The sequence below is a fragment of the Neofelis nebulosa genome, chromosome 8, assembly GCF_028018385.1.
Source record: "Neofelis nebulosa isolate mNeoNeb1 chromosome 8, mNeoNeb1.pri, whole genome shotgun sequence".
NCBI classification, from domain to species: domain Eukaryota; kingdom Metazoa; phylum Chordata; class Mammalia; order Carnivora; family Felidae; genus Neofelis; species Neofelis nebulosa.
In genome coordinates, this window is record NC_080789.1 from 82,692,660 (window position 1) to 82,716,263 (window position 23,604).

Genomic DNA, 23,604 nt, shown 5'->3' on the forward strand with positions numbered 1-23,604 from the left:
AGAGCAAGCAGGAGAGGGGCAGAGAGAGATGGAGAGAAAGAGAATTCCAAGCAGGCCCCACACCATCAGCATGGAGCCTGATGTGGGGCTCGAACCCCCGAACCGTTCGAGCCGAAACCAAGAGTCTGGAGCTTAATGGACTGAGCTACCCAGGCGTCCCTTATTTTGGAAATGTAGTAGGGGCCATAATCTGAGATGCATGACTTCTTCCAAGGTTGGGCATATCACTTAAAAATGGTAGTTTAGCCTCAACTTAGCCATATTTTTAAAGAGGTGAGAATGAATCACTAGAGAGTAGAAACTGCTCACGCACAGGAAACAGAGATGAAGTAGGGAGAGGAGGCAGGGGAGATGGAATTTTTAAAAGCCATGCATGAGAAGTTTTGTTTTGTTTTGTTTTGTTTTTTCCTCTGAGACCCAGCAGGGAAGGTAGGTTTGTAGATGGTACTGGAATTTGCAGATGGAAAAGAGGAGATGTTCACAGCCTCCGTAAAATGGTGAGAGAGGTTATTTGCTAAGGTTGGCATTCAGATTGGGAACCTCCATCTTGGGCAATATTTGCCTGACAAAAGCAAAGGTGAATACAAAGTTTACTAAGGCGTGGTGATGGGTCTGCACTGGTAGAGTCACTCCCCTACTTGATGCCTTTCATCAAAATTCCTTTTTTTTAAAATGTTTATTTTTGAGAGAGAGAGAGAGAGAGAGAGAGCGCGCGCTCGCGCAAGCGAGTGTGGGGGAGGGGCAGAGAGAGAGGGAGACACAGAATCCGAAGCAGGCTCCAGTTTCTGAGCTGACAGCGCAGTGCCTGATGTGGGGCTCGAACCCAGGAACCATGAAATCATGGCCTGAGCTGAAGTTGGATGCTTAACCAACTGAGCCACCCAGGCACCCCATCATCAGAATTCTTTGACCAGCACACAAAGGTTTGTCTGTTTGTTTCTTTTCTTTCTTGGTTTGCATTAATTTTGTGATATGTCATGGAGACGGCTTTGGACAACAGCTGGAGACAAATGAAATTACATTGGCTGGCTTTGCATATGTTTGTCACTTCTTTTCCCTGGGTTTAGATTGGGGGTCCCCTCTAACTGTGAGAACCCAACACCATCAATATAGTCAGGAGTTCAATGTGTTGTTTGACACAAGTTGGATGTGACATTCATCCCAGTGCCATTTTGTATGTGTTGTAAATCAGGAAGGTAATCAGGCGCCACTCTACTAATTGGTCTCTCTACAGGATGCACGGACAGTTCTTGCCTTTCTCTATACACTATTCTGTGTGTTCTTTCTGCAGAGCCCTTTGGCTGCAGTGACCTCTTCACTTAACAAGTGCTTCTCTACCTCCACACATCTCTCATACTTAAATAAATTTCATCTTTCAAGACCTTGGCTTCAACTTGACCTCCTTCATAAAGCTGTCTAAAACTATAGTTTTTATCCCTTTCCCTCTCTGAATAGTGAATTCTGCTCAGTTCAAATCTTTATTTTCATGTTTTCCCAGTTTTCCTAATTAGACTGTACTGTTCATGTGGGAAGGACCACATATTCTATTTCTTTTCGATCCGTTCATCTTTGTCTGTTACCAGGCATGTGTGAAGTCTTAATAAATGTTCACTTATTAAATTATTTGTGACATATTTTATTTTTATTTAATGATTACGAGAGTTGATATTTAAAATATGTCACTCCCTCGGGCGCCTGGGTAGCTCAGTCGGTTGGGCATCCGACTTCAGCTCAGGTCATGATCTCGTGGTTCGTGAGTTCGAGCCCCGCGTTGGGCTCTGTGCTGACAGCTCAGGGCCTGGAGCCTGCTTCGGATTCTGTGTCTCCCTCTCTCTGACCCTCCCCCATTCATGCTCTGTCTCTCTCTGTCTCAAAAATAAATAAATGTTAAAAAAAAATTAAAAAAAATAAATAAAATATGTCACTCCCTATCTTTGTGTTTTTATTGTACTGCTACAAATAATTGTTGTCACAATGAAGTATTTTGGTGTTTTGGGACCTCTTAGGAAGCTTTATTAATTTACTACTTTAGAATATTATTTTTAATTTAAATTTTCTTTTCTTTTCTTCATTTTCATGGTTTTTTACATGCTTTGCTGGCCCCAAGTCATGACTCTTAAGGATGTCATGGTAACCTGGCAGAGAATTCTTGGGTTAAAGTGTTCTTTCCTTCCATTCCTGCAGTGTTTTTTCAGCTGTTATGATATGATTCTTCACTCTTTTTTTCCCTGTAGTTTATCCCTGATGATGAAATTACACATTTTATGCCCTGGATTTTTACTATTCTTTCTCCTATAGGCAATATAAAGCAATGATATATCTGATATGTTTAGCATAAGGAAATACACTGATAACGTTATGTGTATTATCTTTTCCTTTTTAACTTAACCCTTTAATTATCAGTAATACTGTTTATCTTGTAATTTGGTGACTATTTGGAAATAGTCATTTGCATGACTCTTTCAAACCAAGGAACTTTTTGTGGGATAAAAAAGTACAAAGGAAACATTTAAGAACATTTTATAATATACTCATTATTTATTACAAAGTTATATATGGGATAAAAATGCATACTTGTGTTTGTTTTAGGAATCAAGCATTTTAAGTCCAGTGCAGGATGGAACAAGGAAACCTCAGATTGACAGCAATAGGGGTAATAACTACCGGATCGTGAAGGAGGTCAGCAGATGTCCACCATTTTTATATGGGCTTATGTTTGCATGGCAAATAATTTTTGCTTGTGTATCATATTTAATACTATATCTTTTATATTTAATGCTTTTCCTCTTTTTCAAGATTTTGATTAGACTAAGTAAACTCTGTGTACAGAATAAAAAGTGTCGGAATCAACATCAACGATTACTGAAAAATATGGGAGCCCATTCGGTGGTGTTGGATCTTCTGCAGATACCCTATGAAAAGGTTAGTTCTTAGTTACTTGAAATTTTTTTTTTAATTTTGATATGATCTGCTATCATATACAGCAAAGTTACAAGAATTTTTTTCCCTGAACTACTTGAAAGTAAGTTGCCGATCTGATCAGCCCTGAGCCCTTTAGCGTGTGCTTCCTACAGCAAGGACATTCTTCTTTCTACATAACCACACGACAACCTTCCAGGTCAGGAAAGAGCATGACACTTTACTGCCACTTAAGCCTCAGTCACTGGTCACATTTTTCTCATCATCTGAAATGTGTCCTGTGTGACAAAAAGGTCCACTTGAGAAACAGGTGCTGTTTGGAGCTCCTATGACATTGACACTTTTGAAGACAGACCAGCTCTTTTGAAAACTGTTCCTTAATTTGGGCCAGCTAATGTTTCCTCATGATTAGATTCAGTTATGCATCTTTGGCAGGAACATAACAAGTGAGGCTACTTTCTTCCCACCACTTCCTATCAGGAGGCACATGATTCTGATTTCGATCCCATTACTGATGGTGTTTACTTTGATCACTTGATTAAGGCGGTGTCTGCCAGGATTCTCCACTGTGAAGCACTCATTTTCCCTTGGTAATTAATAAGTATTTTTGTGGAGAGGCGCTCTGAAACTAAGCAAATACACCATTCTTCATCAAACTTTCAATTTATTTATTCACTTATTTATTTTGATCAGTATAAACTTGTGGATGCTCTTTATTCAGTAGGTTATTCTAGGCTTCTCTAATTATCTATTTGATTCTCAAATTGTCCCCAGTCTGCCCACTGGGACTCCTCTGAATTAGCTTCTCTGTCCTCTAACATGCCACATCATTCTTTGAATAGTTTCTTGCTTTTTGCACCTTAAAACGTTCCAAGGTCACCTTGCATTTTTCTTGTTCCAGCTCTGGAGTCGGCCATTTCTTTAAGTGGCCCCGCTTCTGTTTGGGGAAGTATGTGTTTAGAAGCAAAGTTCTGAAAATTAAGTGTACTTACTGCTTTTGGGGTTTTGTCCCTCTAGGCTCTCTAAATAGACAAATCCAGGGAACATACGTGTGTATTGAAACAGTTACCCATGTCAATACTTTGTAATAGCTAATCTTCCATAACTGCTATTGCCTACTACTCCATGTGGACACCCTCCGCACCTCAGGCTCTGACAACCCCCCACGCCAGGGTGGATGCCGCTTTATCTCTCAAGCACCACCATGCCCTGCCAGGCCTTTCCTGGTGCATATGTTCTCCTGACTTGGACTTTCACTCCTTATGTAGGCTTGCTTCCCTATTCAGCTTACTTTTTAACAGGTAAGCTTATAAATTCTATCATTCCTTGGGTGGCATAATTCATTCAATGCATAGAATGCAATACAAGATTTATTGAAAGGCAACAAAAGGTATTAAATCCTCAGCATTTATTATCCAAATTATTTCATCTTTGATATTGTAACGTGGGCATTGGGCATGTCATCAAGTCCCTTTTTCTAATAACATATCTGTAGCATTCAGTATTTTACTACTATGTTATGTTTATAGATTGATTTGTTCAGTTTTAAGAGCTGCCTTGTTCAGAAACATAAAAAGAATAAGATGAGAGTTTCAAAGAAATGTCAGATACGGTAGTTCTGGCTCTGGTGTTCTATACTGGCCAGCTTTTCAGTGGGAATTGGGTATTCCTGTGGCTGAAGTCTCTTTGATGCCTTTCATCTATCCCTGGGTTACACAAGTGAAGGAAAGTGTTAGTAGATTTTGAATTAAAATTTTCTATTTTTCAGTTAGGAATGAAGTTTTTTTTGTTTTATTTATTCTCCAGTTAAGTATGAGGAAATGGGTCTATTAATAATCGTAGGCTGTTTAGTTAGTTATAGATAGCATAAACTGTAGACTCTTAGATTAGGAAAAACAGAAAACATTAAATTATTTATTAAAACTACTACTGAAAATATGAGTACATTATGTTCTCTGACACTGCCTACATGACAGATCGGATAATCAACTACCCAGAAAAAACTTAGGTGGTTCCAGTGATATTGTTGAAAGACCACTTTTGAGAAGAGAACTTTGTATTCTTTGTGAATTTCGAGACTTCATTTCTTATTGAGATTCCTATAAGTGAATGATAGTGTTGTGGGACTTTGGAAAATGACAGTAAATAAGGAAAAGAACTTATGAGTACATGTGTTAAGATAGAGGGGGACCCAAAAAAGACTGGGGAAGGGAGGGGGTCAGAGAGCAAAGAGGAACAGGAAAACAAAGAGATGGAAATAAGAGACAAAGTACGTAGCAAAAAGGTGAGGGCAGAGAGCAGGGGAGGGGGAGGGTGAACTAGAGTTGAGATGAGGTCAGAAATATATATAAAGAGAAATTTACGGGTGGGAATGGAGGAAAAGTGAGTGGAGAGAAGAAAGAGACTAGGGACAAGGCAAGAGGATGAGAGATGACAGATGCTGGGAAAAACAGTAGGAAGGGAAGAGTTTGGGAAGGAGAAGAATCTAGAAGGTGGGAAAGAGGAGGAAGCAAGAAAAAGGAATATCCAGATACATGGAAGTACTGGGAAAGAGAGCAAGTCCAAGAGAAGGGAGGGGTAAGAGGGATTTGGGGTAAAGCAGACAGGAGGGAACAGAGAGGTCCAGGGGACAGAGAGAAAGGAAGGCAGGACAGGTGAGCTGTGGGCACAGAGGCAGGGGAGGAAGATGCAGCTGTAGGCAGACTTGGGTGAATGTAGTGAACAAGCAGGAAGGCTGGGGACCAACTAAAACAAAGAGGGGCTGAGAGTGTGGAGCAGAACAGGTCATAGAAGGAGAAATAAAGAGAAGGTAAGAAACATCTAGAAGATGGTGGAGGTGGGGGGTGGTAACAGTGAGGTAACCTGGAGAGGTGTAGAAACAGCAAGAGCACAGAGGAGGGGGAGCATAGAACAGTGGCAGAGAGGAAAAAGAATACATGCGGGAAGGAAGGTTCTTTTTCATAATATTTGGTATTATGGTATGTTTGTTTCTTCATATCATTGCTACTCTCTCGCTTACAGAATGACGAAAAGATGAATGAAGTGATGCATCTGGCCCACACATTCCTGCAGAATTTCTGTCGGGGAAATCCACAGAACCAAGTTCTCCTTCACAAACATCTCAATTTGTTTTTAACTCCTGGTGTAAGTATTTTAGTGACTTCTAATATTTATAGAAAAGTGTCCATCAAATTTGTTTTAGCAGCATTGATGAATGGAATTTTATTAGCCTTTGCCACCTTATTTTTTCCTCGTAGAGGTTCTCTCCCTAAAAGTGAATATGTTTTATTTCCATTAAGGAAACATTTACAGACACTTGAAATATTACATGAATTTTACCTGAAAGTGACAACTTCCTTTATATGTATATAGTTTAATGTTAGGGAAAAAATATGGTAGAACAAAGATCTAACTGCAATGCCCTGAGTGAGATAAATATGGAAAACTCAAAGGTAGAGTTAACTCTGTAAAATGCGTGTTGGCGGATCCTGGGGAAGAGCTAACTTTGAGTAATAATTAATCTCAAGAATACCATTGCCAACATGCTGACCTTTATGACAATCAACTCCTTCTTCCAACTAAATTCCTTTGTGAGCTCAGTTTTCTTTTAATGGGGAATGATCTCACTGCATTTCGTAGAAGACTTGCACAGGAAACCCACTATGGCTTTGCATAAAGTAGAAAACTGATCACAAGCAGGGAAATTAGCCTAAGTAGAGTAAAATAGAAAATTGATCGTGTCAGAATTACAAGGGCACATTCCTCTCTGGTTAGCTCCTTGAAGCAGAAACCATGCGGCACATCTTCATGAACAATTACCATCTCTGCAATGAGATCAGCGAGAGGGTAGTACAACACTTTGTGCACTGCATTGAGACACATGGCCGCCACGTGGAGTACCTGAGGTTTTTGCAAACGATTGTAAAAGCAGATGGCAAATATGTGAAGAAATGCCAGGATATGGTAATGACAGAGGTATGTTCTCAGTTTGCATTTTAAGCAGCTTCCCAGAAATAATGGGCTCAAGTAGGTGTTTTCTGTGAATGTATAGTGTAGAAAACCCCCCACAATAAAGGTTTGGAAAACAATTGAATCCTGACGACTTCAGCAACAAATATATTTTGTTTAGATCTAGTGAAGGAACATAATCTATGTTGATTTTATAACTTTCCAAGAGTTTATTTTTCTTTTTGATCCTTAATGAATTTATGTATTTTCAATGGCAAAATTGTATGAAATGTTATAATTTAGAAGGGAAGTGATACATTTTATATTTAAAATTTTTTCAATATGTAACAACAATGGTTTAAACTTTGCTTTCCCACTGCCTTTTGATACTCTGTTCCTCAAATATAGAATGGATATTCTCTGCTACCATTTGTAGAAAGGTTTGAAGGGAATTAAATTAATTAATAGAAATTACCCATTGGTGATTTATTATAGGTAGAACCGTAGGTATTTAGAGTAAGTTGAAAATTTAAGAAACTCAAATTGTTGAAGTACCTCATTTATTTTGCCCTCTTCATTGTGATGTTTGACATTGAGTGAGGTTTATGCAATGAATAAGTTACTCACCAGGAACCAAGTGGTACTCTGGAGAAATTGAGCCCATTTGGGTAAATCATTTCTCTGTGACCTAATGGTTCTCTAAAGGCCTATATGGATTAAGGCTGCTTTCAACCATGGCGACTAAACAGTCACGTAATAGATTATATTGATATGAGGGGATTTTCATAATTCTATACTTTAAACTTGGGAATGGGGGAAGACTTCTATATTGACACGATGTGATCCCTCCTGCCCCATAGAAATCTTAAAATTAATTCAGCCTAAAGCCTTGAATTTTTTTATATTTATTTATTTATTTTGAGAGGGGGTGGGGGGAAGGGGCAGAGAGAGAGAGGGAGACCCCAATCCAAAGCAGGCTCCAGGCTCTGAGCTGTCAGCACAGAGCCTGATGTGGGGCTCAAACCTGTGAACCATGACATCATGACCTGAGCTGAAGTTGGATGCTTAACCGAGTGAGCCACCCAGGTTCCCCTCTCTCTCTTTTTTTAAGTGTTCTTTTTCTCTCATCTCCACTTTTACCTCCATTCCCTATTGCTGCCCATGACACATGGAACTTCCAGATTCTTGTTGAGCTGCATTTGGCTCAAAGTACTTGCTTTTTGTTTGTTTGTTTATTTTTGAGCAAGAGAAAGAGTGCGAGTGGGGGAGGGGCAGACAGAGAGGGAGACACAGAATCAGAAGCAGGCCTCACTCAGGCTCTGAGCTGTCAGCGCAGAGTCTGATGCGGGGCTCTAACCCAGGAACTGTGAGATCATGAACTGAGCCGAAGTCAGATGCTTAACAAATTGAGCCACCCAGGTGCCCCAAGATACTTGCCTTTTTATTCTGTCACTATTGAAGGGAGTGGAGATATTTTATTCTGTTTTAGTAAGATTAGACTTACGAGATTTCTCATGTCTTTGGCAACGGCATCTTCTATTTGAAGTAGAGGAAAGTAAGTTTATTTAAATATTTTGCAGGTTTAATTTCAGGGGGTAACTCACTGGTGAATGATTAACTATCATCCATGTCACTTAATTCTTGTCCCTATCCATCCTCCCCATAGCTCCCTGGCTGGTTTTGATAGTATTCATAAATAATCACTTGGCGCATGACCAGAATCTTTTTACTACTCTGTCTTGGTATAGTTATGCTTTTGCAACATTATTTGTGTTTTTACAAAGCGATGCATGTATTTCCAGATAGACCAAGCCTTTAGAAATAACTGCACAGACGAACATTCGATTTGGACTGCTATGTAGATTCTCTTATTATCGTTTCAGTTGATAAATGGGGGTGAAGATGTGCTGATATTTTACAATGATAGAGCCTCATTTCCCATCCTTCTCCATATGATGTGTTCAGAGAGAGACCGAGGGGATGAGAGTGGCCCCTTAGCTTACCACATCACGCTGGTGGAGCTGCTGGCAGCATGTACAGAGGGGAAAAATGTCTACACTGAAATCAAGTGCAATTCCCTTCTGCCCTTGGACGACATAGTAAGGGTGGTGACCCATGATGACTGCATCCCTGAGGTAAGCCTGGCAAAAACTTAGCAGCCATGGAATTGTTATTAATATAAAGTCCATAAGTGCCGAAGTCCCCATACTATTTATAACGAGATGACGTATTTAGTCAAGAAATTGTACTCAGCTATGTAATTAGAAAAATTTAAAAGGGCATAACAAGTTTACTTTTTCAGTTCCACAAGAAGCTATGAAAGATGATCCATTTTTCAAAGTAGAGACACTGTTGGTTTACTGGGAGCTACTATAAGTCTCTTAAATTCTAAGTATGTCAAGATGGTAAAACAGATTTACTTGTAACCTGTGGTATGTTCTTGAGAATGTAAAAAATGCTCCATAAATAATTCACGGTCATCAATAGGAGAGGCCAGGATGGTGCAGCAGTATCATCGATTAGACTCTGTAGGTTTACCTTGCTTTACGGAATAAATGCATTCATGGAAATATGGACATGCATTTTGCTTTATTCACACATCTGTTTTTTGCTCTCTGTCCTTCTTTGGCTGATAATAGGGGAAAAAAAAACTTGTTAAAAACTGGTTGTCTGCCAACAGGATTAATGAGGCTTCCAGGAATGTATATTGCAATAATTTCTTTTTTTTTTTCTACTGTTGTATTGCTGCAAAGTTCATTAATGTGTGATGCATTGAATATAAGTCCAAACATTTTTTTTAAAGAATCAGGTTGTAGCAAAAAGTTTATGAAGAAAAATAACAGTGCCCTGCTCGTCCCATCCACCTTTCTTCCTTCCTTTTTCAAATCTTCCCTCCCGTCCTTCCAATCAGTTTTACTTTTTATTTTTAATTTATTTTTTAAATTTACATCCAAGTTAGTAAGCATATAATGCATCAATGATTTCAGGAGTAGATTCCTTAATGCCCCTTACCCATTTAGCCCATCCCCCCCCCCGACAACCCCTCCAGTAACCCTCTGTTCTTCATATTTAAGAGTCTCTTATGTTTTGTCCCCCTCCCTGTTTTTATATTATTTTTGCTTCTCTTCCTTTGTGTTCATCTGTTCTGTATCTTAAAGTCCTCATATGAGTGAAATCATACTATATTTGTCTTTCTCTGACTGACTAATTTCACTTAGCATAATACCCTCTAGTTCCATCCACATAGTTGCAAATAGCAAGATTTCATTCTTTTTGATTGCCGAGTAATACTCCATTGTATATATACATACCACTCCTTCCTTATCCATTCATCCATCGATGGGCATTTGGTCTCTTTCCATACTTTGGCTATTGTTGATAGTGCTGCTCTAAATATTGGGGTGCATGTGTCCCTTCAAAATAGCATCCCTGTCTCCTTTAGTAAATCCAAACATTTTAAGTTAGAGTGACTTAAGAATGTGTTAGATTAACTTCCCTACTTCCAACTAGTGCTATGTAGTGATGAACTTAAAAATATATTTTTGTGAAATTTTGTGGAATTATTGACACTTCATATGAAAGGTACTTCATGCTTTGATTAGTTTGAAAGAAGATGGCAAAGAAAGGAAGCATAGTGTAGTGCTTAAATTCATGGGTTCTGTCTTTATTTGAGGCCTGAAGCTCACTGTGCTTCTTCCCACATGCAGTTCTTTCTGACCACACCACTCCGACCTCTTATATTCACCTACCTTGCTCCTCTTCATCCTTCTTGATTCAAGCATTACTTCTTTAAGGAACACTTCCCTGGCCTCCCATAGTAGATAGAGTCTATACGAGTCTACAATTTGAAATTTGGCCTTTGGATTTTGTTAACACATGTCTATAGCCTTCACATCCTTTCTCAAGATTATAAGCTTGATGAGAATAGCAACTAGGTTGTTTCTATTTACCATTATATTGTCTGAACCTAAGTCTATACTTAATAAATATGTTGTGAGGGGCATCTGTGTGGCTCAGTTGGTTGAGTGTCCAACTCTTGACTTCGGCTCAGGTCATGATCTCACGGTTTGTGAGATGGAGTCTTGTGAAGGGCTCAGTGCTGACAGTACAGAGCCTGCTTGAGATTCCCTTCCTCTATGCCCCTCCCCAGATCATTTTCTCTCTCAAAGTAAATAAATAAAAATTTAAAAAATATATGTTTTGAGTGAATGAATGAATGAAAGAATGAGTCAGAATCCTGGATCCGTTACTTCTAGCTGTGTGACTGATTCCAACAGGTTACTTAACCTTTCTGATCTTCAATTTCCACAACTTTATTTTATTTTGTTTTGTTTATTTTACTTATGTAAGTAATCTCTGCACCCAGCATGGGGCTTGAATTCATGACCTGAGATCAAGAGTCGCATGCTCTTCTGACTGAGCCAGCTAGGTGCCCCAATTTCCACAATTTTTAAGTGAAACAAGGATAGTATATATCTGAGAGGATTGTTGGAGGATTAAATTAAGTAAGATATTACTTACAAAATGCTGAAGGTGTTTGGCATGCAGCAAACCATGGATAAATATAAGCTGCTGTCAAGATGATTATGATAATGCACTGAATGGTTCAGATGTCTCCTTTCCTATAATCAGTTCTTGACACAGGCACCCTGTCACTGAAGGTTTGTTTTTGACCAGAGTCAAGTAGAGATAAGCACTGAAGGCATGAAAGCTGGCCCTGTATTCCTTATGGTTCTAAGTTGGATTCAATGAATCCTTGAAATTGTTTACATGATTTTGTATTTTATATGCATTTTTGAGGGAGGTTTATAGCACACATCACATTTTCATCAAAAAGAAAGAAAAGAAAAGAAAAGAAAAACTACTGCCCTACACACTTTAGAAGCACTCTATGTTGGTGAGATTCAGTCCTTTTTGAGGCATTTTGTTAAGTATGGAAAAGAATTTTATTACATCTTAAAATAATGTAATTTTTTGTAAACTGTGAGCCTGTTTCTTCTCAGAAATAGTAATTTAAATATTTCTGAATGGCAATAACAGTATTTAATGAATACATTTAAACATTATATTAGAATCCTCTTGGTTTCAAAATATAGAGACCTATCTTAAATGGTTTAAATAAAAAAAAGGGAATTTTATTGGCTCTTGTATTTGGAAATTTGAAGGATAGTTCTTATGATGGGTCAAGATATTCAAACAATGTCAGAATTCTTCCATCTCTTGGTCCCTTTTCCTTTGTGGTTTTGCATCATTCTCCTGAGCTTGTTTGTCCTCCACACGTCTGGAAAAGATGGCTTCTTGGAATTCAGGTTTACCTTGTTCTACTTTATTAATAAGAGAGAGAGAGAGAGAGAGAGAGAGAGAGAGAGAGAGAGAGAGAGAGGTGGAGGGGAGGGGGAATGACAGAGATGGAGAGAAAGAAAGAGAGAGAGAAATGGGGAGGGAGAGGAAAGAAGACAGGGAAAGGGATCACATTTGACTCTCAGTGTCTCAGGTACAATAGACTTGGTTTAAGTCAAGTGTACTTTTGCACACCAATCACCGGGCCCAGGGGAACAGGCTCCTAGGTAATGTGTTTACCCTGGGTCAGGGGCTGGAGTGGTTTAGTAAAAGAAGGGAAACGAGAATGCTTTCTAGGTATAAACAAAACATGCTATAATCCACGATAGTCACTCAGATAGATTTCACTTGTCGCAATTGGCATTTGAAAATGAACAATCGAGAAAACAAACTTTCTTTTGTATTTGAAACTTGCACAGGTTAAAATTGCTTATGTGAATTTCGTTAATCACTGTTATGTGGACACAGAAGTGGAAATGAAAGAAATCTACACAAGTAACCATATTTGGAAGTTATTTGAGAACTTCTTGGTGGATATGGCAAGGGTGAGTTACACTTCCATCATTAAATAGTACTGCATGTTTAGTTAGGCTGTTGATATATATTTTGACAAGGTGGTATCAAAGATCTGGATGAAAACTTGGAATTAAACTCGCCAACTTTGGATGTAATCCATTACATTGAAAAAGTTGTGAATGCATTTCACAAGATTGTGACATTTAATGAGTTCATATGCACAAAATACCCAGTATAGTGTGTATAGCAACAAAGCGTTCGTTTTTCCTTTTAAAACTGACTATATCATTTTGTTATGAAATGGAATTTTAGTGGCATTTTTACAGTGGTTAGGAAGATATTGGCAGAGGTCAATTTGTATTCAACCTCTTAACATGGGTGCAATTATGAACCATAGACGGAAGAGATCTCGGGAAGCCTTGACCCATGCTTTCAGACAGACAGGTACTTGACCAGACTACCCAGGGCTCAGCATTGCTCAGTGTTGCCCATTCAGAATTTTCTTTGGGTGAGTGCTCCAGTAATTGAATCATCTGGTATTTTCACTTGTCAGTCAAAATATCTCTTGCTTTTTACTGAGTCCATTTCCTCTTGTTTGACTTTTGGTGGGGATTGGAGAGGACATGTGGAGCTGGTTGACATTTTCTAGATATTGTCCAGCATATGGTTTTGAGTAAAACTGAGTAAATGAATGCACAACTGAAGAAAGGAAGGAAGGAATCTTCTTTATAGACAGCACTTAATTTCATTTAGTTTATCTTAGGCCCTCCCCCGCATTTTGGCATGTTGAATTGTCAAAACATACAGGTTCTATTATGTTAGTATTTTTTGATCTTCTCTAGTTTTCCTTTGAAGTTATGGGATATAATGTTCAAAGAGTTGCACTAATAGAAGGTAGTATATAGATAATCCCTAGAACTATGATGACTTATGGTGGACGGGCCCAGTGCTTTGGCTCTCTGCATTCCTGAGTGCTTTATGCCTCATTTAGATATATTTAGAGGAGAGGGATTAGTGAGGTCCATATTTCCACTGTCTTATAAGAATGGATGCTGACTGTTATCCACTAGCTAACTGCCTCCATACAACCCTTTCTGGAAGGAGAGAAGACAAAGGGGTATGATAAAACATCGAGACAGACTCAGACATGTGAGAGTAATCTTGGAAAATAAAATAAATCATTATTATTCCAGTCCAGGAACTCTTTTATTTAGTCAGAGTTTTCAGGTGAAGTGTGCTTGTTTTACCTTGGATGTGGTGTGGGATGAGCCAACTCTACTATGTTCAAGCCCATGTGGAGTAAGGCAGTTCCGATTTGACTTCATTTCTATAGAATGAAAAGCCACTCATTACCTTTGTCAGGTAAACCAGCACCTGTGGAGAAATCATCTTGTTTTACACAGGACTTTCGTACCACTCATATTTACCCCTGTGTCCTAGAGAAAGCCCTTGTGTCTGATCGGCTGCAAGTATCTCTAGAGACCTTGAAGTAAAGGATGGTTTATATGCCGATGACTGAGCTTTAAAACTGCGCGTGCAGGAAGATATTAAAGAGATTATAGACTGATTTGCAGAGTTGCACAGTGCCACGGACTAAAGATAAGCTTGAAAAGACCAAGGTCACATTCTAGGTGGCATGAACTGCAAAGCTAAAAGGATTTTTATTTTTTAAACCATAGAAAGCTGATGGTAACTGCCACTGGTTATGCCATCTTGGAAACACCCTTTTCATTGATGTGTTCGTAAGGCTAAGACCTATATATTCTTTTTTTGTTTGTGTGTTTTCAAAGCATGTGCCTGCTAGGAAAGATTTTTATTTTAATTGTTTTGAGTAAGTAGACAATTAATGTTATTTGTTATAAAGCCTTGAGGGGAGTTTTGAGATCTTTTTAGTTTATTCACTCATTATGTCTAACCACAACAGCTTATCTATATTGCAAAAAGCATTTTTTTTTTACCTTCTTGTTTTCCTCTTATTTATATTTTAAAACAGCAGCTGTCTTATCCCCTCACCAAGAACGACAAAGAATCACCCTTCCTATTTCAGGGAAGGGACAGGAAACCTGACTTTTCCATAACTGGGCTCTTTCTCCTCTTGAAGAAAAATTAAGGAGCCACTTCATACTCAAATTCAAACACAAAAATTTGTTAAAATAAGGAGAATGTGGCCTTCTAGGCAAATTTCTAGTTGAGTAGATAGTTCTTAAGCTTCGGTGAGCATCAGAATTACCTGGAGAGTTTGTTAAAGCACAGATTACTGAGCTCTACCCCAGAGTTTCTGATTCAGTAGATGTGAGTCTTTTCATTTTTTACAAGTTCCTAGGTGATGCTGAAGCCGCTGGTCCAGGGGCCATACTTTGGGAACCACTGCAGTAGAATATAGTAGTGTAAGAGTAGGTACTTTAGAGGCATTAGGCAGACCAAAGTTCAAGTCCAGATTCTGCCTCTTCCCAGCTCAGTTCCCTTGAGCAAAGTACTTACTCCTCTGACTCTGAGTTTCCATATTTGTAAAATGAATACAATAACACATTCCTCATAGGGTTACCAGGAGGATTCAATGTGATAATGTGTATAAGGCTCTTAGCACATGTGTGGCACTTACTAAGAGTGCTGGTAACATCATCTATTCCATCCAAATTATGGCAACATCACTGCGATTATTATAAGGTTATATGTAGCCTTTAAAGCAATTGCAACAATCTTCCTCAATACCTATACCAAATAGTAATGTTGAGGATGACCAAAAGGAAGACCATGCAGTGCAGGCGAGAGCCAGAAACCATGCCCGTGAAGCAGGACATGCACAATACTGGCTTGACATAGAGATGGGCTAAATTCAGATGTTCCTATAAAGTGATGAAGTCCTAGAGCAGCTGATTCACATCAGTGAGAAATGGTGGAGGGAATCTGGAGGGAAAGTATGTGGCAACTTGGGCCTAAAGAATCATAGGATCTTAAGGTTGGAAGAGACTGGCAGTCGTATAGTTCACAGTCTTCAGCACCTGCCTGTGTATTTCCAGTAACAATGATCTCACTATTTTTTTTTTTTTGAGACAACTGGTTTCATTATTGCATAACTTTAATTGTTAAAGTTAATAAGATTAATTTGCTAGCGTGGGGTGACTTGCCTCGCTAGGAGCAAGAGCTGGGAAGTCTGCTGCGGCCTAATCCAGTGCTTTTTCCCTAACAGCTCCTCAGATTTGTTATGACAGCTCATGTCTTTCAGTGGTGCCTCTTCTGGTATGGTTTCTGGGCTCCTTACTCTTTTAGATACACTTTTGGGTTCTCTCTAATTTGTCAGTGTTTTAAAAGTATGACATTTGGACTGGAACCCAGTGTTTCAGGCAGGGTCCGGCCAGCACAAGGCAGATGACTATTTTAGTAGAAGTTTGGAGAACAATCTTATTTAAAAGGCAAATGAAATGAAATATTAATATGGAGAGGCATTCATACCACCTTCCACTTTTCTTTTCATGTTTCTCTGGAGTCATTTGTACCAGGTTCTTTTTGTTTGCTCTTGGGTAAAGCTCTCTAAAGAGTCTTATTTTTTAAAAAAGTATTTATTTATTTATTTATTTATTTATTTATTTATTTAAGAGCGTGAGCAGGGGCGATGGGCAGGGGGCGGAGAGAGCATGGAGCCTGACATGGGGCTCGATTCCTTGACCCTGGGATCATGACCTGAGCTGAAATCAAGAGTTGGATGCTCAACCAACTGAGCCACCCAGGCACCCCTAAAGACTCTTTATTAATATCCTTCATATTCCTGTTTTCACCCCCTTGTCTTTTATCTTGCTAAGACCCATATAAGAAAATCTTTTTGAAAGACCATTTTTAATAAACTGGTGCTATGTTTCACATACTTAATTCCATTCTGATTTCCTGACAGCATCCGTGTTCTGTAAAGACACCATGTTTAGGCAGGCAGCAAAGGTATTAGACTCATGAAAAGCTGTTCCACTGTCTTTCAGAGCATGTAGTGGCAGCTCACTTTGGTCCATGTTCCACTGGGCTAAAATTGGCATTCGTAGGGCAGAAATACTTTCCTTTGCAGAGTCAGGGGATTTGAGTCGTTATTAGAAAGCACCTTAAGAGGAGTGGACTATGGTCAATGTTAGCTTCAGAGTGTAGTTTTTTCTTCTGAAGAAGTTTCCAATTTTGCTATTAATTTCAAGATTTTTGTAATGACCAATGGTACTCTAAGTGACATATTGGCAGAATGAAATTAGACCAAGAAATAACTTAGAGGTGCATCTAATGTAGTGTCATGTCATTGTCCCATCAGTCACTGATTAACAGGACAAATTGGAGTATTTTATTTTCAAATAGTGAGCCATTCCTGCCCGTTACTTAGCTTACCGAATAGGTCGGAAGTAGGAGTAAAGGCGGAATTTATATGCGCTTTGAACCACACTTTCCAAATTCTCTAATTTGACAGAATTGAGTAAGTTTTCTTTGCTTGATGATTTGATTCTAGAGTTTTTTTGTTTTTTTGTTTTTTTGTTTGTTTGTTTGTTTGTTTGTTTGTTTTTTACTTTCTTAAGTTGAAGGAGCCATTGACAAGTCTTATTTTAAAGGGTTCCTTTTGTCTGGCCTTATTAGCTAGTATTGCAGGGAAGTGAAGAGTAGAAAGACTCTATAAACCTTATCCTTTGTGCGGCACTTTTCCTTCAGTTGTGAAGCCTCCCTCCTTATTGCCCACTCTTTCTCAAGTTTAAAAAAAATTTTTTTAAGTTTTTATTTATTTTTGAGAGAGCATTTGGCTCAAAGTACTTTTTAATTTTTTTGGTGTTTATTTATTTTTGAGAGAGAGAGAGAGAGAGAGAGACAGAGTGTGAAACGGAGGGTGGGGAACAGAGAGAGGGAGACACAGAATCTGATGCAGGTTCCAGGCTCCGAGCTATCAGCACAAAGCCTGATGCAGGGCTCGAACTCACAAACCACGAGATTGAGACCTGAGCTGAAGTCGGATGCTTAATTGACTGAGCCATCCAGGCACAACTTTCTTAAGTTTTTTTTTTTTCTCTTTCCCCCGAATCTTTCCAGCTTCTAAATATTGGAATGTGCCAGACTCAAACTTTGGACTTACTCCCTTCTATTTACAATCACTTGCTTGCTGATCTCATCATTCTCCTGTCTTTAATACCAGACTGATTTAATACCTTTGCCTGATGTCTAGTCTCCAACTGCCCGTATGACATCTCCTCTTGGCCATCTAACCTCATTTACCCCTATGTCCCACTAAAAATTAATTCCCTCTCAAGTCTTTTGCATCTCATTAAATGGCAATTCCATGATTCATTCTAGGCATTCAAGCAAAAAATCTTGGTGTTATCTGTAAGTTTTGTTTTCTTATACTCTAAATCCATTCCTTAAGCAAATTCTCCAAACTCTAAAATATTCAAAACATGACTACTTCTGAACAGTTCTTCACTACCACCTTTCTCCAAGATTAACTCTTGTCTGGATTATTGCAGTAACCTCATTACCTGTTTCCATGCTTTCATGCTTGCTCTCTTTCTTCATCTATTCTCTGTACAACAGCCATAATGACTAAAAAGGAGAAGAAGAAGAATGCTGGCTCAGGTCACTCCTCTGCTTAGATTCCTCCGAACGTAAAATGTCTACATGATTTGGCTATTCCCCTGTTTACCCTGTGTCCACTTAATTTCCCCTAGCTCTCTGTTCCATCTACTGGCCATCTTGCTACTCCTCAAATATGCCAAACACACCTTTCTGTCTGCCTGGGATGCACTGGTCTTCCAGGTATCTTCAAGACCTCTTTCATGTTCCTACTTAAAGTCTTCCAAGAGCCCTTCACTTACTATCTTCTGTATAGCAGCTTCTTCCCTCTTCTCCCCCCTTCACTTGCTCCAGTTTTCTTCATAGAACTTATCTCCATATGACATTTTTATATGCATTTGTATTTTTTTCTACTGAAACAAACAATGGGAAGGGGTTTTGTTTGGTTCATTGCTGCACGCCTGACCTAGAACAGGTTCTCACACATAGTAGATAGTATGTATTTGTGGAATAAATAAATAGATGTCCACTGAGGTGAAAAATATTAAAGAGATGAATTAGAAAACAAAATAAGTGTAGTCTTAGCATAGAATTAAATCAATGTATCAACAGAATGAAATAAATAGGCATAAACAGATTTTACATATGTAAGATATTTATGTAATAAAGAAATTGTTACCCAAGAGTAGGGAAGTGATTAGTTACTTTCAGGGATGAGCAAACTTTTTCTGTAAATGGCAAGGTAGTTAATATTTCAGCTTTTGAGGCCATTATCACAACAGCTATAGCAATTACTAAAGGGAAAGGAGCCACAGACAGTATGTAAATGAATGGATATGGCTAGATTTGCCCCTTAGGCTATAGTTTGCTTACCACTAGATTATTAAAGTAACAATAGAAGCTACATTAAGGTAGTGATTCTTATATATTTAATTCATCGATAGACCTCAGGTACATAGAACATTCTTGGCATGGAATAGGCACGCAACAAAAATCATTGATTTGAACTAAATCAGAATGACATTTGAGGACACTGGCAATGTGGGGTGAAATGAACTCCGCTCCTAACCTAAATCATACAATGGCGCAAATTGCAATTAGATTAAGATTTTAGAGATAAATGTGGAACAATAAAAATGGATGGGAATATAGGTGGATATTTATCTGTCTTTAGATGAGAAAGTTCTTTTTAAGCATAAAAGCAGTGAATGAGAAGAGCTAAGGAAAATAATAGACTTTTCGCTATTTGAAAGTTTCAAATTTAAGGACATAAAAACATCACGTGCATAAATAAAAAAAATCAAAATAGAAAAAGTTACTAAATATTTTTAAAAAGGCCTAAGTAATCTTTACATAAAGAACTTTTATGTATAGGTAAGAAAAGCACTCAAAATCTAATAATGAAATGGTCAAGACCCAGGCATTCATGATTTATAGAGGAGGAAATACAAGTGAACCCCTGAAAAAAATAGTCAACTGCTAATAATTTTTTTAAAAAACAAAGAAAAATAAGATCCAGTTTCTAACTATCAAAGTTGTAAGGGCAAAAAGATAAAAGTAAAGAGATAATATTAAATGTTGGTTCACATACTTTGCTGATGAGAATGTAAATTTATGTCGTCTTTCTGAAAAGCATTTTGGTAGTACATTAAAAGAAACCTTCATACCTTTTTAATGTGTCAAATAATTTACCTTCCAAGAATCTGTCCTTGGGAAATAATTAGAAATGATATTGGGGTGCCTGGGTGGCTCAGTCGGTTAAGCGTCCGACTTCGGCTCAGGTCACGATCTCGCGGTCCATGAGTTCGAGCCCCGCGTCGGGCTCTGGGCTGATGGCTCAGAGCCTGGAGCCTGTTTCTGATTCTGTGTCTCCCTCTCTCTCTGCCCCTCCCCCGTTCATGCTCTGTCTCTCTCTGTCTCAAAAATAAAAACGTTAAAAAAAAAAAAAAAAAAAAAGAAATGATATCAAAGATTTATGGTCAAAGAAGTTCAACGTGCTTTTATAATAATAGATAGTCGGAAATAGTTTCAAATTTTAATAATAGAGAAATAGTTCAATAAATTATGATATCTCTATAAGATTGATGTTATGGAGTCATTGAGATTATTTTTCGAGGATTTTTAATAACGTGGGAAGGTGCTAATGGTTCAATGATGAGTATAAAAAGAATACGAAACTGGTTATCTAGAATAATTTCAGTTATGTAAAATGTACATGGTAGAGCACAAGGATTATAAGAGAGGATTGTAAGAGGTTAATCATGGTTTTATCTAGATTTTTGTATTATGGATAATTTTTTCTTTCCATTTTGTGCTTTTCTGTATTTTTTTCAGGGTTCCTACAATCAATACATACTGATATTAAGAAAAATATTATGTTTTTAAAAGATGAATTTAGAACTCTGAGAAAGCCAACTGAGTGTACGAACCGATGCCTCACCTAAAAAGGAGGTGTAAAAAGCAAATGTTTGGAGGTTTTGGCCTCATGAGTGAAGGAATGCAAATGCAAATAAAAATGAGCCATGACCTCAGCTATGCAAAGGAACATGTTTACTGTGAACGAGGAATACAAAAACAATCCTTAGGACTAGTATTCCTCAGTGTCTGTGATCACAATTATGTTACTGACACTAGAGTTGCTCTATCCTACAGGGTAGCAACTTGCCACATCTAAAATTAAATTTTAATTGAGTAAAATTAAATCAAATAGAAAATCCCGTTCCTCAGTAGCAAGAGCCACCTTTCAAGTGCCCAATAAGCATGTGCATGGGACATCGCAGAAACAGATCCATCATTGCAGACAGTCCTAATGGACAGTGCTACTCTAGCATATAATAATGTATTTAACCCCACCTGTCATCTTTGGAAGAGGAGCAGTCGCTTTCAGAGCCAAAGGGAGAAGGGACATTCTATATGCAAGGGGAGAAATGTTAGTCATAATTATGTCTAGAAATATTGTTTAATATTTGTTTTTCAGCAAATGATTTTATACCCACTATGTGCTGAGGGCCTGCATGTGCAGTGGTGAGCAAGTCAGACTAGTTTCTGGTGTCAAGGGACTTATATTCTACTGGTGAAGACAGATTTTCACTTGCTCTTTCCCCCAGAAACCTCCAGGGCTGTTTCCTCCCTCCCTTCAGTTTTTTATTAAAATGTCACCTTATCCAGAGAGGTTCCCCAAGCAAGTTATATAAAATAGTAATCCTCAATTGTGCCCATTCATCCTGCAGCATGAAAAAGGAGCTGTACTCCTCCCTGTACAGCCTGACCTTCTTTATTTTTCTCTAGAGTCTTCTATCTGCTCTATTTTCCACTTATATTATGTATTTATTAGTTTGTCTATTGTGTGTCTTTCCTGGTTAGAAGAAAGGCTCTTCTAGATTAGGGACTTTGTTTTGTTTGGTTCACTGTTCTAACTCCTAATCCAGTCTTTAGCTTCCATTTAAATAATAATAGTTTAATAATTTAAACAAATAACTTGAAAATAATAATAGGTGGAGTTTGGGATTGTTTTAATATTTTATTTTACAAATATTTTAAAAATAATGACACATGGAATATACCAGAGATATTTAAATAGTGATTAATGACGTGCTATAAGACAAACCTCAAGCAACCTAAGAATGAGACAACAAATTGCTGTTCAGTAAGTTTTTGGAGGACGGTTGGATATCAAAATGGGAAAAATTGATCACAATCCATAAGTCAGGTCACTACAGCAGCAAACTGCTAGATAGTGTGAAGAGTTAATGGGAGTCAAGATGTGTACAGGGATGGAGAAAGACTAGTAAGAAACTAGAGCAAAATGTATAGCATATCCTTTTCTTTTGTGGAAGGGAGTTTTTCCTTCTTTATATTAAGTAAATAGAAATGATCTAAATAAAAAATGCTCAGAATTCTGAATATTAAGAATTATTTGACACAACGAAATGTAATGGAATGAACATTCTAAATAAAAAATCAGAATGTGAGAATATATGTGAAATGACAATCAAAAACGGCTTACTATGAAAAATATGTTAAAATGATACATACTGTATCAGTCATTATCCAGGTCTTATTTAAAGTGGTTAGAGGATTTGGATCATCTGTACATGACAAAATAGGCATGAAATGATTACATGGGAAGTGCCAGGCCTCATTAGCAATGTCAGAAACACAAAATAACTTTTAGGTGTCATTAAATGGGCAAAATAATGATAATTTACTGGTAGAACAGTCGGTTTCAGCAGGAACCAGATGGCATACTCCAGGAGATGCGGGCAGTGTGTAAAGGACTGAGAAGGCCCGGGGTAGCACCCAGGAATTGGGAACAATGCAAAGCTGTTTGCACCCAGGCCTGGAGGGGCAAGGGCAGTGCCATTGTTACTGGAGGCACTGCAGAAGGGCTCAATAGGAGCTGTCCCCAGAGATGCAGACATTGCTAAAGCCTTTGTGAGGAGGAGCTGGGGCTGGAGGCAGAGGCCTGGCAGGCACCTGACTTCCTTCTCTTCCACTCTGTTCTCCTGCTGGTGCTCCGTATCAGTTGAAACCAACCGGAGCCTGAACACAAGAGCTGGTTGGTACTAATGGGGGAACAAAAAGGTTCTTGATAGCATTGTAAATTTATTAATTTAGAGGATCAGCTCACGAACAGTACAAAACGATCTATATATCCTCATCTGGTGATTCTTCTTTTGGTGGAATGTACCCCAAAAATCTGGAAGTAAAAATAATAATTTTGCACAATTCTTTATGGTTGCAAAAAATTTTTAGGGAAATCACACAAAAGACTAGCAAGAAGGAAATAACCAAGAAAATAAGAAAATGATTTGTGTTTTTGGTTATATATACCTCAATTTATTCCAAATGGATTAAGGCATGATGGTGCATTAAAATGATGGAATAAATATAACCTTTTAAAGTAAGTGTTTCAAGAATGACGTGGGATGTGCCTTATAGGAAATAATGGTATGTGAATAATCTGTGCAAATAGATTGAAACTTTGAAAATACATGAATTACACATAAAGGTTAATTTAATGTGATATCAGTTTTTGAATCATTTCCAATCTTTCCTCCAATTGGAATGAGGCAGTAGAAAGAGGTAAAAGGACAGAGAAATACTGTTATATTTTGGGTTCTTTTTTTTCCTGGAAAGTTTTAAAGAATTTTAATAAGAAAAGTGGCGTCTTACATCTCTTCACTATCCATGATATTATAATGTAGGATGCAAGGTTCTAGAGGTACAAAAATTTTATCATTCATATGGGGCAGAAGAAATATCTTGAAAATTTATTTGAATTTCTGGTTCAAATGCATTGAGGAATAGATTCAGATAGTTCTGTAGACCCAGACTTTTCATTACCCAGGATTTTGA

At 38.0% G+C, this 23,604-nt stretch overlaps 1 protein-coding gene across 5 annotated transcripts in view; it reads left to right on the forward strand.

Moving 5' to 3' along the window:
- ITPR2 (inositol 1,4,5-trisphosphate receptor type 2) overlaps window positions 1-23,604 on the forward strand; it is a 493,421-nt gene that overhangs the window by 211,835 nt on the left and 257,982 nt on the right. For all 5 annotated transcript variants that reach the window (XR_009265827.1, XM_058743294.1, XM_058743295.1 and 2 more), the window contains 6 exons: window positions 2,590-2,679; window positions 2,797-2,922; window positions 5,941-6,063; window positions 6,694-6,894; window positions 8,751-9,002; window positions 12,627-12,752. Coding sequence is in view for 4 of the 5 variants with exons in the window: in XM_058743294.1 (XP_058599277.1) it covers window positions 2,590-2,679; window positions 2,797-2,922; window positions 5,941-6,063; window positions 6,694-6,894; window positions 8,751-9,002; window positions 12,627-12,752 (918 nt within the window). In the remaining variant the exon portion in view is untranslated. The remainder of the gene's footprint in view (window positions 1-2,589; window positions 2,680-2,796; window positions 2,923-5,940; window positions 6,064-6,693; window positions 6,895-8,750; window positions 9,003-12,626; window positions 12,753-23,604) is intronic.